Source organism: Primulina eburnea, chromosome 5, assembly GCF_022965805.1.
Source record: "Primulina eburnea isolate SZY01 chromosome 5, ASM2296580v1, whole genome shotgun sequence".
NCBI classification, from domain to species: domain Eukaryota; kingdom Viridiplantae; phylum Streptophyta; class Magnoliopsida; order Lamiales; family Gesneriaceae; genus Primulina; species Primulina eburnea.
In genome coordinates, this window is record NC_133105.1 from 4077521 (window position 1) to 4095455 (window position 17935).

Sequence of the window (17935 nt, forward strand, 5' to 3'; positions counted from 1 at the left end):
CTCCTAACCAAGCACTTCAAATGTTTTCTATACGTAGGATATGTTTTCTTCACTTACAGTACTTGGAATGACCACTTCTATCTATTAAGCAATTTAGGCCATAGCCAAGGAACGACGAAAGAACATGAACAATAAATTCTCTGTTTATTGAATATTGAACACAAGAAACTCCAATGGTTCAACTTATTCATTTCAAGGACATGCATGTATCCAAACATTTTGTAAAATACGTGTTTTTTTACACTAATTGGATTTTGTTAAATCATATTTTCAGTAATATATGATGCTTCAAAATCATAGAGTAGACATAATAGATGGTACAAGGGGCAACATAAAAGTGTGTAAAGAAAAAGATCGATTTCACCTGACAACTCTGTTGCATGTGTTGATGATATTACTTGGCTTTGCCTTAAATATGACTTGTATAAGTAATAAAGCAGAGTTCCTTCATACTTAGCTTCTTGTATTCAAAAGATATGGGCAGTACTTATAACGCACGCTTTTATCTCTCGAGCTAGGTTCCGAGCTCTTTTCGAGGGACAAAGAGGGATGCTCAAAAATTCTTTTATTCTGTATCGAAAAAACTACAAGGGAAAAGGTTATCAATTTAAGGAAAGACTATTTTCATCTATTATGTTTGTGAGAGATAGAAAGCAAAGAGACGTGTAGTAAAAGGTTTAGTCCAGATAATCTTTCATTCAATTCAATAGTGGGAAAAGAACTTTCATTTGTCAGGACCCATGTATGATTTGTTTTTGTCTACAAAAATTATGATAAAAGTATTTCATATTTTTGAAATGATGTACAACAAAATAAGCAGCCCACTACTGTATACTATGAAGGCCCGTTACAGTTTCTTTGGGCGATCTGGCCCCGTACATCCTTTAACTAGCCCACTACAGCCCATTGCATCGCGGACAGGTCCAGTTACGTAGGACTCGCATTCCAGATATCCAATCATCCACTGCCACGTCGCTATTTGGAATATCCTATCATCCACTGTTTATTAAATTTTTTTCTGATGACTCGTAGCTCAGCTAATATTAAAGTCCTAAATTTAGAATAAAAGGGAATGTTCATGTGCACCGCACGTGAGTGACTTATAATTAAAAACAAAAAACAAAAACAAAAAAATATTATGTAGAACTGCAAAGGCAAAAAATTCAATGTATTTAATAAATATTAATATTTATATTAATAATTAATTATTTAAAATAAACAAAAAAATTACATGTTAACTCAGAAGAAAATAACTTTGACAAGGTAAATAAATAAAGTACATACACAAAAATTCAGAAGTGAAATTTGGATATTTATATACAGATATTTCGAATTTGATTTTCAATTTATATCAATTCTCAACTTAAAAAATAAAATTATATTATATATTATTAAGTATGAGACTTCAGAGTAACTATTTTAGAAATATCGAAATATTTAATTTCATAATTATCCTTCTTATTCTATTAAAATCTTCCTGAAATCACTCTATATTTTATATAGAAAAAATTTAAACAATTTTTTTTTAAAATCAAATAACTTTTTAAAATTTAAAATAATTTTATATTACTTGTTTAATATTATTTAATCAATTTAAAAATAATAATAACAGATATAAAACATATACATCTACATATTAAATTGTTTCAGGCATTGTTGAATTTCCAGTCGCTGCTTTCATCAAGACTCCTTCCCACGCTCAAGAACAGTCCCTCTCACCGCAACTTGATACTTAAATTAGTAGTAGTAGATCATTTAAAAATGATCATTCAAAGATAAATTTTTAGATGACTTTGTTATCTTCACTAATATTCTTTACCAAATCACTAAAAAGTTCGCCAATTCATTTTCCCATTTACGCAATTCAAATTTTCCGTAATCTTTTTCCCTGCATATGCATTACTTTTTTGGCAGACCCCTTTTTTCTCCTTTTTAATCATGTTTATGGCTTCATCTTCTTGGTAAGGGGGCACCTTTTTCATCATATTAGTGCAGAAACAAGAGATGGGGGCCGTTGAAATTTTCTTAGTTTTTCTCACTTTTTCTGCCCTTCTTCTTATGGATGCTGCCTCAGCCCAGATGCCGGGTATCTCTCTTCGTTGCTATATGTATATTTTTGTATCTTTGTTTGTATTGGTATTCAGTTTTTTTAGCTATTTTCTGAGTTGGGCTGATCTTTGAACAATAATTTACTTCAGTCATTAATTTATATTCCGAACTGCTACTGCTTATGTATGATGGATTAGGTTCTTGATTTTGGCTAATCGTCGTTGTTGGTGAAGGAGAAATTACTAGCCACAGATTCCTTTAAGGTAGTTGTAGGTATGAGGAATGGGTTATGGGTATAAGAATATAAGAAATACTTTCTTTGATGCGTGGAACAAGGAAATTTTTTGTGAGGATATTTGTTGGGAAAAAACGGAGTTGTTGAAATAAATACGGAGGTAAAAAGCTAGAGTTTAATTTGAGAGCATTGAAACTGTGGAGGGGAAACGTTAGCATAAAACTATTTAATCGTAATTTGGCTGTCCTTTTCACTTAGTTCATGTTATAATCCCTCACTGCAATGCATTTGAGATTACGAGGGAATTGAGGAACCACTTGAACCTCTTCTGATAAGAAGGTTTTTCAGATCTTAGAGTAGGCAAATATGTTATAAAGAAGAAATAATTTTGCAGATGGCAACTATCTTCTTGCTCTTCTAACATCGATAACCATATGATGCAGGCTTCGTAAGTTTGGACTGTGGTGGTAATACTAGTTTCACAGATGATCTAGGCCTTATATGGACTCCCGATAACCAGATGACCAGAGGGGAAACCACTAAGATATCTGTATCAAATGAGAATAGAAAACAGTATACAACACTGAAATACTTTCCAGCGGATGATAACAAATATTGTTACACTCTTGATGTGGTTCCCAGGAACAGGTACCTTATCAGAGCAACATTCTTATATGGTAACTTTGATAACAGCAACGTGTATCCCAAGTTTGATATTTCGTTTGGGCCAACTCGTTGGGCTACCATAGTGATTTCTGATGCAAGCACGATAGAGGTAGAAGAGTTGATATTTCTAGCTACAGATACCACCGTCGGAATTTGCTTGTCCAATGCTACTACAGGACAGCCGTTTATATCCACCCTTGAGCTCAGAAAGTTTAATGGTTCCATCTATCTTAACCAATACGAGAATCAGTTCTTTCTCAGCGTGTCAGCAAGAATAAACTTCGGCGCAGATAGTGTTGATCCCGTGAGGTATATGCATGAAATATTGAACTTGTGAAGTTGTATGATGTCCTAATTAGAATCTTGTAATCTGATTTTGAGCCACATTCTTTCTCCACAGGTATCCAGATGATCCATTTGATCGATTATGGGAGTCCGACTCTGTGAAAAAGCCCAACTACCTTGTTGATGTCGCTCCCGGGACCGAAAAAATATCTACTCGAATGCCCATTGATGTTAGCAATGATGAAAGACCGCCTCAGAAAGTGATGCAGACAGCTGTAGTTGGCAGGAATGGAACATTAACATACCGCTTAAATCTTAATGGTTTTCCTGGTTTTGGTTGGGCGTTCTCATACTTTGCTGAGGTTGAAAATTTTGGTTCAAGTGATAGTAGAAAATTTAAGTTTGTGCTCCCCGGCGACTCTGAAGTTAGCAAGCCCGTTGTAAATATCCAAGAGAATGCACAAGGAAAATATCGTCTCTATGAGCCTGGATACTTCAACATCTCTCTCCCATTTGTGTTATCTTTCGGATTTGTGAAAACTTCTGATTCTACTATGGGCCCTCTCATAAATGCAATGGAAATTAACAAGTATTTGAAAAAGAGTGACGGTTCTGCAGATGGTAAGATAAAGTTAATTTCTTTAACATGTGAAGAATGCACTCTTACCGTTGCAGAAACTTGAGTATAAGTTACAGTTGCTGCTGTTAAATTACATGCATTATGAATGAATCATAATTAATCTCTATATCCCATGATTTCTCTTATTTACAGAAAACTTATAGAAACTGAATGTTTAGAAAGAGTTTTACATCATTATCTGTTTTTCCTTGAAGCTTCAAAATTTTCTGATACATTTTCACGTGAGTTGCAGGAGCAATTTTTTCTGGTGTAATCACAACTTATGCGTCGGCTGAATGGGCCAAAGAGGGCGGTGATCCATGCCTCCCTGTTACCTGGTCATGGGTTCAGTGTAGTTCAGATCCCCAACCAAAAATAATATCCATGTAAAACTATGCTTGTTTCATCTTTTTAAATCATTAAGATTTATAAGGATAGATACTATGTTAGAACCCGGTTTCATAACATACACGCATATGCTTTAAAACTCTATCTTTGAGTTACAATCCTTGCTTAAATTTAATCTAATTCTTGATTTCTTTTATATGGTGTCGTTTGTAATGGGCAGTAAATTGTCCGGGAAGAACTTGACAGGAGAAATTCCGTCAGAGTTCACAAACTTGGATGGCCTTGTTGAGTTGTAAGTTGCGGGGTCAGCCTTTTGTTTTCTTTCTTTTTTCCTTGGAGAAAAATTCATAAATGTTTTTTGTCAACAAAAATATTCATTTTGTTTGCAGATGGCTTGATAATAATTCACTGAGTGGTTCTATTCCTGATTTTTCCCGTTGCCGGAACTTGAAAACAATGTAAAGTTTGGGCATATCTTGTTGTTTTTGTATATTACTAAATTTAATTAAAATATTTAGATGAGTTGCAATTTGGAATCACCAGACATATTGAAGATAATCAGCTGACTGGTGAGCTGCCTTCTTCGCTTGCGAGTCTACCAAATTTGAGAGAACTGTAAGTTTGAAAAGGAAAAATATCAGTCTGTATTATGAATTTTTTAACCATTACACTAAGCTCCGTTGAACTTCATTTTTCAAAGGATTGTTTAGTGATGTCTCTTTTAATTATTGATGATTAATGATAATGATGCAGGTATATTCAGAACAATATGTTGTCAGGAAGAGTGCCATCAGGTCTTCTCAATAAAGATCTCATTTTGAAGTGCGTTTACTTACTTCTCATTGATGAGGCGAAAATCATAGTTTACGTGTTAAGAAATTTTGGGGCTGATAGTTGCATACCTCAGGATGAGGGGAATGGAAGGAGCCATTAAAAAATTCGTCTTTACCTAATTTATACTTTACATATGTTTCAGCTACACAGGAAATGTAAATCTTCACGAGGGAAGTAAAGGGAGCCATAAAACAAATATTATCATAGGATCAATAGTAGGAACTGCTACTATTTTGCTCATCGCTGGTATCACTTGCTGTGTCCTGATTTCCAAACGAAACAAGAAGTCTCCGAAGCAAGGTCAGTTCAGATGAAATATTTTCTTCTCAAGTCTGCCATTATGATTTAGAAACAATTAGAAATTGAATAGTATGCTCTAGTACTATATTTGGTATGATTAACAAACGATTCAATTGAATCGACAATTAAAAGTTCATATTTTTCTTCACAGATCAAGTTCGACATGATTTGGCCGCTCACAAGTTTTCCTCTTCTGCGGGAGACGGTGCAGCAGAAGCTGCACATTACTTCACTTTATCTGAGATTGCAGATGCGACGAAGAACTTTGAGAGACAAGTTGGATTTGGAGGCTTTGGGGTGGTCTATTATGGGAAACTGAAGGATGGAAAAGAAATTGCAGTCAAAGTTTTGACAAACGATTCCTTCCAGGGAAAACGAGAATTCTCGAACGAGGTTTATTTTACTATTCAAAATGGTTTGTTTGTTTTGGATGGAAGTGATCACTTCCACTTCAATTTGGATGTTTTAGCTGTTAAGCACAAAAATAATCTCTCTCCATAAAAAAGAAGTGAAAATTTCGGATGAAATTATCATCTTGACCAATAAATTAGGATGATATAAAAACACAGATCTTCTCTGTGGACCTGTATTTTAGACTAGTGGTCAATAGTTGATTTACTTTGAATGTTGTAACTTAGCAATCGTGAAATCTTTTTACAATCCTATCGTGGTTTGAACCACTCAAGACAGTTAATTTCATGGCAAAGTAATTTTTTGCATTTATTACAACTACCGATCTGTGTCACTCAACATGATTTACCTTGCCCTCTTGTTGACGCTAAATTATTCAATTAAAACAGGTGGCTCTTCTTTCAAGGATACACCATAGGAATCTATTACAGTTTCTCGGATACTGCCAAGAAGGTGGGAAAAATATACTTGTGTACGAGTTCATGCACAATGGAACTCTTAAGGAACATTTATATGGTACGTATACATTTTTTAAATGAAAAAATTGCAGACGATGTATTAACTTTATTTATATTTTCCTAGGACCTTTAATGCATGAAAATGGTATTAGTTGGATTAAGAGACTCGAGATTGCTGAAGACGCCGGAAAAGGTTGGTTCACTAGACTGGTTGGTTTAGTTTTACAAGGAAATAAATAAAAGGAAAAATAGTCGAGAATATGATAATCAAAATATGCAAGGCATTTTCTAATTTTCGTTTCAGGAATTGAGTACCTGCATACTGGTTGTGTTCCGTCAATCATCCATCGGGATTTGAAAACAAGCAATATTCTTCTTGATAAGAACATGAGAGCGAAGGTGTCAGATTTTGGTCTTTCAAAACTAGCAGTAGATGGAGCTTCTCATGTCTCGAGCATGGTTCGAGGAACTGTTGGTTATCTGGATCCTGAGTAAGCATTTTTTTCCTCATTTGTTCCAAGTTTCTAGCTCACAAAATGTGGGTAGCAAACACTATCTATTGATTAGCTATCAATAATCGCAAGAAAGTCTTGTGACGCAATGTGAGTTAAAACAATAAAAGTTGTGGCAAGAAATATAAAGTTGATATCATGCAATGCAGATATTATATCTCCCAGCAGTTAACAGACAAAAGCGATGTCTATAGTTTTGGGGTAATACTCTTGGAGTTAATATCAGGTCAAGAAGCGATTTCAAATAACTTTGGACCTAACTGCAGAAATATCGTCCAATGGGTAAGCTTGCCAGTACAGAAAGATGTTTTAGAATCTCGACGTTTAAAGAAAATAACATCACTTGTCATTGGTCATGTTGGTTGTACACTTGTAGGCGAAGCTGCATATAGAGAGCGGTGACATACAAGGGATAATTGACCCTTCCTTGCGCGAATACGACATTCAGTCAATGTGGAAGATAGCTGAAAAGGCGTTGATGTGCATTCAACCTCATGGGAGCATGAGGCCATCAATCTCAGAAGTTGTTAAAGAGATTCAAGATGCAATATCTATAGAAGCAACTAGAGACGGTAGTTCGGGTGAAGTATCGAAGTTTTCTGTTCATTCTTCGGCTAACAGGGCGGGTTCAGCTGATTTTGGAATTGGTGAACACTTCCTGTCTATTGACGACTCAGTCACGCAGCCAACTGCTCGATAGAACAAATGTGTTCAAAGTAGTGATAGTCTTCTTCCCATTTCTTGATTGATGTAAACATTTTGTCGATTGATTTTTTTTTTTGTTGTCCCGCTGGATGAAGCAAATTTTTTTTTATTTTGAAGAAATGAAGAATTTTTTTTGATGTATAGATCTTGTCTTGGACGAATACATATTGTTTTGAAATTTTTGTTAATTAAGTGTGAATTATCGCTTTTGTGAAACTGCATTCAAGTCTTCGTCTCATACATCTCTGGTCGAACCCTGTAATCTCAATCTGGTTTGCACGCTGGGGAAGCTAGAAGGTATCCAAAATTCTGGTTCAATTCACAAAATACGGACACAGATGAGCAAAAGAGAGATTTCTAGAATTTCGGATACGAACCAGAATTTCGTTACTAAAATGTTCTCATTCAACTTTAGATCATAATATGTAGTTTGTTTGTTGTAAACTAAATATTAATAAAGGAATATTTTTAGTAAGACTTTTGAAGAAAATCAAGACGCCTGGAATAAATTATAAAACGGATGAAGAGTTGGAGATGGTCATGAATTCTACCGGAAAGGTGTGAACATCAACTAAATTGAACTAAGGAGTTCATCAAAATCCCAAAGGAACTAATATAATGAAGTTTAAAGTGGGTGAAGCTGTCACACAGTAAATTAATGGGAAAATAATAGAAACAAACTAGAATTCACTCAACACTCGAATGAATCATCAAAAACTTGTGCAGACTCAGTAGCCAGGGTCAGATGACTAAGACCTAGGCTTTTCTTTTTTCTCCTTGAAGAGGGCCAAGAGAGAGACGCCAGACACCTTCACCACCTTAAATCTAACACCAGGAATATCTCCCACAGCATGGCCTTTACGCCCAAATCCAGCGATCAATACTTCATCCTGTACAATCAAATTTGCGAATTTTTCATCATTAAATAAAGCATCATAATGACAACAAGTAACGGGAATTGGGAACTCACATTTTCCTCGATATAGTTTAAGCAACCATCATTGGGAACAAAAGCTGCAATCTTCTTGCCATTCTTGATGAGTTGAACTCTAGCACATTTACGGATAGCAGAGTTTGGCTGTTTGGCTTCAATACCTCTGCATGTTTAAATGCAACAATATAATTTGCCAAATTACCATGAAAGAGAGAATGAAAACTAGGCAGAAAAGGTAGATTCTCACATCTTCTCGAGAACTATGCCTTTGGCATGAGAAGACCCAGCAAAAGGTTTCTTCCATTCATTACCAAGGTGAGATTTCTTGTAGGCCTTGTCAGCCCATCTTTGCCTTCGACGGTGGGACTTGAGTTTACGACCAGCTCCCATACCACGTGTCTTCCTGTGAAATGATAAATGAGAATCTGGATCCACTCAATAGATGCAGATCACTAAAATTAATGTTCGAGGCCAGCTTTGTGAGGAGTAAAATGGATATGCTAGTCATGCCAAATATTTGTTATCGCACAAATGATCTTTATTGATGGATTAACAAGATGACTAATATATCATTAGAGTTGAAATCACCAAGGCCTCCACCATTACCCACATCATGCAATTGCATATATAGCTGGTTTAGCAAGATGGCTAATATATCATTAGAATTGAAATCACATAGGCTTCCACCATTACCCACATCATGCAATTGCATATATAGCAGGGTAAAAAACGCAATATACTGTCAGGTATTATTGCTTCAATGGCGATTCCTGCCCGAGATATAGTGCCCATTCAACAGTCTCGGCATACTTCAAGAATACTAGCTACTGCAAAAGGAACTATATCACCAATAAAGTCTAACAATTCTACAAGTAGTTGTTTCCTTTTCTGCACAAGGTTCAAATTTTTCTTGATTGGACTTCTCAACATTTGTATAGTAGCTTATACAAGGTAAAACACAAAAGCAAGATACCGCCACATCCACCTGAGTAGTCAAAACAATACCTTGAGGCCATCCAAAATCTAAAAACTAGTGACTTGATAAAGATTGCATTTACATAACATATCCGGTTTCTAGCGAAATACAGGCCACCCTTCAACAGAATCACCCACTTTTAAAATTACCACAGTTCAACAAGAAGCGTCAGCTACAATAAGATCAAAAAATACATTTCGTTCACTGGAAATGCACTAGCAGCAATCAAAATAGAATCCCGGTCTTCAATCATTTGACAGGCACCCACCCAATCACATTGAATACCACAGAAAACTCGCGATACAAAACCAACAAAGACATTTGAAACAAGACAATGCAAATCGGGAAAATTTCAATAAAAACAGAGTGCAAATAGTTTTCGCGACCACACAACAAAACACACTTGGAAACAGAGATGATGAAAAAAAGTAGCATACCCCATGATGGCAGAGTAGAGAGAACAATAGCGAGGCTTTTGTTTGCCGGTTGAACTGCGTAATCGGAGCCGCCGATTTGAGCTCTTAAAACCCTCACGAACGAATATCACGACGGTAGTGAGCTTCTTATTTATATACGCTAGCATTTTGGGCCTTCTTGAGCCATAATGTTGGAACTGGGCCAATTATGTGGGTAGTCTAGTTGCAATGTTCTTGGATCGATAGGCCCATTAAACTGGTCCTAATGGCCCAAATAATTTTTTTTTTTTTTTTACCAAATTCAAATACGGTTGTGATATTCATTACGGATAAAATGAATATATATATTTAAAATTTTTATGTATGTAATTTTTTTAGTCTCATTTATATATTGTATTTTAAAAATAAAATTTCTCAACTCAAAGTATCCTACTGTCTACAAATTTCTTGCTTCCGCTCATAATCACTATATGTTATATATACTAGTTATTCTGCACACGCGATGCTATCGCGTGTGTACAATCTTTTTTATCATTGTCGATGTGCTAATATGAAATTTAATAAATTATGGAGGGACTAAATTGATATTTGAATGGTTGAAATAAAAAATATAAAAATGTGTTGAAATTTAAAAAATAAAAATAAATAAAAGTGTAATATTAATATCGTATAAGAGTAAAATTGGAAGAAAAAAGTTGGTGTCTCTAGTTAGATATTACCATTCTTCACATTTAATAATATAGTATAGATAATATAGATATACACACAATACTCGCATTTCACGTGCATATATAAATTCATGTTATCATGTATGATCATTTTATACTTTAGTATAATATTTTTAAATTTAAATCAATGTGAAAACAAACAAGTGGAAGAAAATAAAATCAATTAAATAGAACGTTTTTGAAAAATGTCAGATTGTTTGAAAAAAATCTTCATTAATAATCTCTCTTTTAAAATAAAATTATATAAGCTAACAAAAAGGGAAGATTATTTAGGAAAAGTCTGAAAAGATTTCACCAAACATTTAGTATGATAACAGGATGATTGTCCCATTCAAGATAGCAATGCATTATACATACATAAAATAAAAATTCCAATGTATCCGAACTGAATTTTCTCCAACATCGATGTAAAACAATGACATGGTAATTTAGCAGCCAATTACAAAAACTGAATTCTAGAACTTCATGCAAAGGAAATGAACCCCCCAACGTTGTAATGTCTATTTCTGGACTTTCTTCAACAGCACTCCAATCATCTTCAGCATGTTACCATTCTTCTTCTTTGGTGAATCGTCATCCGTATCTTCGGAGCATGGAGAACCCCACTTCCCACCTATCATATTGTACTCGAGAGATGCTGCTCGTTCGGTATATTTGTCTTTGTCTCCATTTGAGAGTATTGCAGCAGCTACTTCAGCAGCCTTCCTCCATTGGTCTGACTGAACCTTCAATTTTCTTAAGTCAGCTTCCATCTCCGAGTAAGCGGCTTGGGCTGTATCGAGCTGCTCGGTAACACGTGCTGCTTTTCTACGACTTTTTTCCTCTTCTTCCGTCAAATAAGCAAGTCTCCTCAGGGCCTCTTGTTCCGCAGCTCTTGCCGATTCGGCTGAAGCAAGAGCTTCATCGTTTGCTTTGTTTTTCTCCTTATCCCTCTTCAAGATTTCGAATTTCAGCGTTTCGTTTTCTTCTGTGAGGTTCTGCAGCCGTGTTTCTTTATCCAATATGTTTGACGTCAGATTTTGTATGATTGATTCTGAGTTCTTGAGCTCGATTTCAAGTTCGGTTTCTTCCATCTTTATATTCAGTCCCTTGTTCTCACATGAAGCACTGTGCAATTCATTTTCATTTTGAATAAGCTTTCCTCTCAATTCTTCAACTTCATCCATGGATGCTTTTAGTTTTTCCTCCAATCCAGCTTCTCTTTTACACGAGTCTGATTTTGTACGCTCCACGAGTTCATAAGCGTCCCTTATCTGCAGTGTGCTTCGAACATATTCAGTTCGGTACATGCTGTCAGCAGCCTCCAGGGCAGCTCTTAATTGACTGACTTCATGTTTCGTATCAATGAGTTCAGCCTTTAGCAATTCCGATTCATCATCTTCCCTGAGACCCGAAGAGATTTTGATGTCATCAAAAGAGTCTGCTGAGATTTTGCATCTGTTGCTTGGATCAGCCTGGAGGTTGCTCACAATTCCCTCAAAAGAATTCTCTCTATCCTTCGACTGCTCCAACTCCAGTAGCAAGGCTTTATACAATTCCATGGTATTAGCATGCTCTGATTGCAATGTTTCCTCGGCAGATTTAATAACATCCAATTGCATTTGTACCTGACTAACTTCTTCCAGTGCTAGAGCTTCTGATTCTCTGCTGTCATTTAACTGGTTTTTTAACGTCTCGACCAAATCAAGAGTTTCTGTGAGTTCGAATCTCAAGCTTTGAATCTCGGTATGAGCAGATTCCACGTGCCTTGCTCGAGAAGCTTCCAACTCTGAAACCCTGTCCAGCTGAAGATTGAGCCTATGTATCTCATTCATAGCAGAAGCCAAAGCAGCGGAGTCCATCAAGTGCTGCTTATGTACAGCCTCTAGTTCAGATTGCCACTCTCTATCCCGATCCTGAGAGATCTTGCGTAGCTCTTGGAATCGAGCTTCCTCAGAATCAGAAAGCTCGTTCAGTTGCTTTCGAGTCTCCTCAAGTTCAGAAGACATGGCAGCGAGTCGTCTCTTCGCTTCTTCCGCTTCTTGTCGAGCCTTTATCTTCAATGACTCGGATGAGTTTAACTGGTCCTTCGCCTTCTTCAGATCATCTTGAAGCTGGGAAAGTTGGGGTTCTAATTCAGACTCTCGGCTTGATCTTTTCTTCTGTAATGTTGGGTGAAAAATATGTCAAATTGATTCAGACTAGCTTTATTCAAAGAATTCTGAGCTAGCAGCAGTGGCAAATCAATTAGCCGAGTTCTGGCAAAGAAGCTTTGCTTCTTCGGTCTGAGTTCAAGTCACGGCATTTGTGTGTGGAAAAGCATGAATTGACACCAAATTACATGGATAGGAAACAAATGCAAGTCACATTGAAACCCAGAGGCACCTCCACCAACAAGGTTTCACTGTGAAAAGCATTAGGAAACATAAAAAACAAAAGATTTTTTAATCATGAATAACACATTCACATTAGCCATCATGTATGGGAAGGAGCTACACAGCACTACTATTTACTAGCACATATAACTCAGAGACAACTGATTTCGGTCTAATATCAGTTTTGTAATTATACATGTCTGAAAGGCTCACATACACACCTCAGAGGCCGAAACTTTAGAACTTTTGCCTTTGGTTGTTTTGCTAACTGTATTTGGCGATGAAACCAAACCAGAATCTGATCCCATTGTTTTAAGCTTCCAGGATGCAACAGATGTAGCAGGAGACGGACTTTTGGGCACTTTGAGGCTTGCCGGTCTGTGATTAAATCATGAAAACCCAATGATCCAAAATATTAAACTTGTATTGAAAACATCAGAGCAAAAAGTACTTGTCAAACTAGAAAAAGAGACTGTGCAGTATCATGAATTGAAGCTACCTTGATGTAGGGGTCTGCATTTTCTATCGCTCAGTATTAATGAAGATGAAGCAAACTAAATATCTTCAACGGCCCACCTCTGACCCACAACCCTGCAATTTTCAGACAGTTCTTTTCCTGGAAGGAAACTTTGAAACACACAAATAAAGCTTCAACGAAGGAAACCCAAAGTCTAATCTTTAAATCATGCAAAAAAATCCCTTCAAAGCAACACCACAGAAACAACTTCCACTTCCACCAACCAAACCCACAATACAAGGAAAATGAATTTTGAGAAACATTTGATAGGAGAGCAAAGCTAGTAGCTTTCGAAGCATAAATAAATATTATCGTGCAATAAATTATTTCTTTCCATGCTTTTACTTCATTTTTACTCCTGGAATTACACTGTATAAAGAAATACTTAAATTACAATACTGATATCCAGACAGTATCATCAAACCAACCGAATATACTGATCCCACATCATATCACAATGATATGCTACAAAATATATGAAAACAAAAACGATTACCACCAAACCATTTTCCTTCTGAAACAAATAGATCTACACATGAAAAAGTAAGTACAAAATCCCACAAGAACCCATTAGACAAAATGAGCCTCGAGGAAATCACACACACATATCAAACTCCCATGTTGGAGCCTCGGATATTTAAGTCCTGAGGAACTCCCCTATAAGACACGAATTTGGATCAGAAAAACTAATAATTAATTCCTTTAACAAAGGAAAAAGAAATGAAACCAACACCTTGGCGGTTGCTGCAAACTTACCAAGCAGAATGGTGGAGAATTGTGAGTCCGGTGTGCGTGGAGATGAAGAAAAGAAGAAGAAGAAGACCAAGTGCCCAAGATCGCCTCAAAAAAGGTTGTATTCTTACAAAGTTTTTTCCTACAGCTCCTGTTTTGCATTCACTGTGAAGAAAAAAAATGGGACACTGTCTCTGGAGACCAAATGCTGGAGAGGGGCAGGGGAGGGAAGCTGGCCAATTGGAAAAAGCAATCTTCATTTATTAGTAATGTAAAATAATTTACAAAATAATTTATATTTTGTAATGATAATAAAAAACCTGTTCATAATCAATATGGTCTTTTTAAAATTTATAATAATTTTTCTCTACTCGTTCTTTTATATAAAAATTTTATGTCATGGAATTTTGAGCACGAAATTTCAAGAGTGGTTTTCAATTTTCATGGTAATTTTCTCGATTTTTTTATGTTTCTTTTTTTTTTTCATAGAAAACTGTGTGCAAAATTATTAATTTGTATACATTTTAAGGTTTCAATCAACTAATAAGAGATCTTCGTTAGGTATTCATATTTTTTTTCTTATGATTTGTATATTTTTTTATTTTTTATTTCATAAATGAGATGTTTTTTTAATTTTTCATCTTATCATGGTGAATTATTGTTTTTAGTCTGTAACTTATATTTTTTTTTCATTTTTTTCCTTTGATTTGTATTTTGTTCATTTTTTTGCCTTTTTTTACTTGATTATTGAAACTCGGATAAAAATAAGACCAAAATCGAAAAAAAATATATGCAAGTTACATGATTAAAAATAAAAATTCACTGTAATCAGACAAAATTGCAATTAAATGTTGACCGGACTAAAAGCAAAAATATTACAAATTGCAGGACAAAAAACGCAACTTTCTCCCACTCAAATCTAAGACTTAATCAAGGACAAAGCGTTAGACTCTTCCTTCTCGTATGAGATGTCGGCATTTTAGCATAGGGCATGAACTGCTTCAATACACGGTAGATGAGATGAGAATTGAGATTGAACTCTACGTCATTTTGTCGGGAATGTTAAGAATACGACTTTAATCTTAACGGTATCTCAGGTATTTGTCCAAATTACCGAGAAACAGTTCTTTTGCACGAGTAGGTAACCTTGTATTTCCACGGGTCGCCCTTTTCAGTATTATAAGTTCTTTAAAATTATTTGATGGACTCTTGTTTGATGATGTAAAAATATGAGTTTCACATGAATGTCATATTTAATGAAAATCATATATGTTAGATCATCTATCTAAATTTCATATATCTCTGTCTATTAAATTTAACAAGTTAATAATTATTTTTGAGCTTTTCAACAGTGTTTTTATAACCGGACCGTTAATCGAACCGGACAAGCCTTAAAAAATGGTTTAACCGATTCAACGTTCGATTGAACCGGATCAATAAAATTAATATTTTATTTATTTTATATAATAAATAAAATAGTAAAATATTGATTATTTATGTTTTTATAGTTTTTACTTAATCATTAAGATGAAAATACAACAAATATCCAAATAAACACCACTTTTTCGATTTTTCCGATTTTTCTTGGTTTTAACCGGTTTCCGGTTTTTCCGGTTTTTTCCGGTTTAACCGGATTTTAATCGGTTTTTTTCGGTTAAACCGGTTTTACGATTTTTTCCTTATCTCCGGACCGGTCTGGAGGCCGGTTCGCGGTTGAACCGGTCCGACCGACCGGTACGGTCCGGTTTTGAAAACAGTGCTTTTCGATTTATCTACCGATAATGTAAATATTTTAAAGTATGTCTTCCAAATAAAACTATGACAAAAACTTGTATGAGACGGTCTCACAGGTCGTATTTGTGAGACGGATCTCTTATTTGGGTTATTCATGAAAATGTATTATTTTTTATGCTAAGAGTATTATTTTTTATTGTGAATATGGGTAGGGTTGACTCGTCTCACATATTAAGATCCGTGAGACGATCTCACATGAGACTCACTCAACCTTAATTTTGTTTATTTAAATAATTTCGAAAATAACTACATTTATTTAATAATTATTTAACAACTCATCAAATGCGTGTGTTTTTTTTTTATAAGAATCGAATCCCAATCCGGAAGCAGGAGGTTCGAGGTTAGGTTAGGATTTGGTCTAATATAGAGGGATATGGTGGGCCAACGCAACCAAATAACTCCAAAGTCCAGTGGGCCGAAGAGGACACATTTCAAATAACCAAATCTCAATACGACAATACGTATGGTAGATATACGTAGGACTGGGTCTCATGTGAGACCGTCTCACGGATCATAATCCGTAAGACGGGTCAATCCGACTCATATTGACAATAAAAAGTAATACTCTTGGCATAAAAAGTAATACTTTTTCATGGGTGATCCAAATAAGAGACCCGTCTCACAAATACGACCCGTGAGATCGTCTCACACAAGTTTTTGCCTATACGTAGATGGTTTGTTTTTTTTGTTTTTTTTAAAAATAAAATTAACCAAGATTATTTTGCTAACCGCTCCAAAAAAAACGTATATTACATTATGGCTTGGAATATGAGGATAAAACATACAATATTTTTTTAAGGTAGAATCGGTACAAGAGTACATTATAGAAACATTAAATCTTTGCTTAACTTGTAATAAAGGCAAACACAATAAGGTGGCTGCTTAAACTTTCAAAAGAAGTCAATGACAATGATTGTGGATCAAATTATTGGTGGTGAACACAGTAGACAACAGCCTAATGACAACCCAATATTGTTAATTAGCAGCTGATGTGATGGAAAACATGCACAACTGGCCAGCAATCTCACTTCCATGTTTTTAATACAAACTTTTTTTAAATAATTATTGAATTTTCCTTCACAATGACCAGAATTGGGCAAACAATTGCAAAAGTCTTTTAGAAAGTGTTTACACCTCTAAATTGGCCAAAAGATATGATACTGGTATTAGTATATGAAAGAGAATATGAAATTTTGTTGGAACACATATCATTAACAGAATAATTAAGTCATCAGTGACTGAAGTGTGACAATTATAACTTTGCAGCGATAGCCTGCAGTCCTTAGTCCTTACATATCCGGCAGGAAAATTTCAACAAGATTATGTGCATGTCATTGTGAGGCTCATCACTGGTAGACAAAAGATAGAACAGAATAAAGCACTCGATTGAGTTTTCCAGGTAGGCCAGATATGCTTCTGCTTAAACCAACCTCCATGTTTTGTTGCATTGTTCCATGGGAACAAGATGCAAATAAAACTCTTTCAAATAAGAACGCTGCAGTAGTAGCTGATCGAGGACCGTAACTGCAATAGTTGGATCAACTTGCATACCAAAACAAGTCTTCTTAGCTATGCCAACTATGAAGATATAGATATTACACAGCTCCTATGGAAAAGAAATACGACTTTCCACAACACAAATTTAAAACCCTGCACCTCAAGTGTAGAGAGAAACACAAGCAAGAATAGAGGGGAATATAATTATCAGAAAGAAGAAATCATAAAGGGCCAATGCTACTCACTAATGAAACTCTTCCATTCAAAATCAAACGAATATGCCTCTCTCATGTTGCTTCAATGGCATATGTCCCTCTTAGCACTTCAAACTGTGCTATGGGGTCAGAAAACGTATGCGTACTCAACTTTCATGGACATAATTGTTTTGGGATCTCTGCAAGTGTTCTTAAGCTGCATCTCCGGTGAGTATTCCATCAAATACCAGCATCGTCAAGCAAACTGAGAAATAACATGCATTATTGAATTCCTGTTCAACAAGCAGAGTCCAAGACTCAAAAAAATCATACAGATTGATAACATTGAAGAGGGACCTCAACATAAGTTC

At 35.4% G+C, this 17935-nt stretch overlaps 3 protein-coding genes across 5 annotated transcripts; 1 reads left to right on the plus strand and 2 right to left on the minus strand.

Moving 5' to 3' along the window:
• Window positions 1–1683: 1683 nt before the first annotated feature.
• Window positions 1684–7631, plus strand: LOC140832474 (probable LRR receptor-like serine/threonine-protein kinase At1g67720). Its single transcript, XM_073196522.1, has 15 exons — window positions 1684–2086; window positions 2728–3259; window positions 3351–3856; window positions 4108–4240; window positions 4423–4494; window positions 4592–4660; window positions 4746–4817; window positions 4956–5024; window positions 5179–5336; window positions 5488–5729; window positions 6137–6263; window positions 6330–6398; window positions 6510–6696; window positions 6867–6999; window positions 7094–7631. The coding sequence occupies exons 1-15, from the start codon at window positions 2005–2007 to the stop codon at window positions 7415–7417; spliced, it is 2775 nt and encodes a 924-aa protein (XP_073052623.1). The 5' UTR covers window positions 1684–2004; the 3' UTR covers window positions 7418–7631.
• A 380-nt stretch (window positions 7632–8011) lies between these two features.
• LOC140832476 (small ribosomal subunit protein uS12) lies at window positions 8012–9914 on the minus strand. Its single transcript, XM_073196526.1, has 4 exons — window positions 9770–9914; window positions 8604–8759; window positions 8393–8519; window positions 8012–8312 (listed from the first exon to the last, which is right to left on the minus strand). Exons 1-4 carry the CDS (start codon window positions 9772–9774, stop codon window positions 8172–8174), a joined length of 429 nt encoding a protein of 142 aa, XP_073052627.1. The 5' UTR covers window positions 9775–9914; the 3' UTR covers window positions 8012–8171.
• Window positions 9915–10785: 871 nt separating this feature from the next.
• On the minus strand, window positions 10786–14317 carry LOC140832477 (interactor of constitutive active ROPs 2, chloroplastic-like). Of its 3 annotated transcripts, none has more exons than XM_073196529.1 (4): window positions 14104–14317; window positions 13330–13421; window positions 13052–13208; window positions 10786–12617 (listed from the first exon to the last, which is right to left on the minus strand). In XM_073196529.1, exons 2-4 carry the CDS (start codon window positions 13347–13349, stop codon window positions 10977–10979), a joined length of 1818 nt encoding a protein of 605 aa, XP_073052630.1. In that variant the 5' UTR covers window positions 13350–13421; window positions 14104–14317; the 3' UTR covers window positions 10786–10976. The 3 variants fall into 3 exon arrangements, with proteins under 3 accessions (XP_073052630.1, XP_073052629.1, XP_073052628.1); XM_073196528.1 differs by having other exon boundaries at window positions 13330–13446; window positions 14104–14316; XM_073196527.1 differs by having other exon boundaries at window positions 13330–13457; window positions 14104–14316.
• Window positions 14318–17935: the final 3618 nt, after the last annotated feature.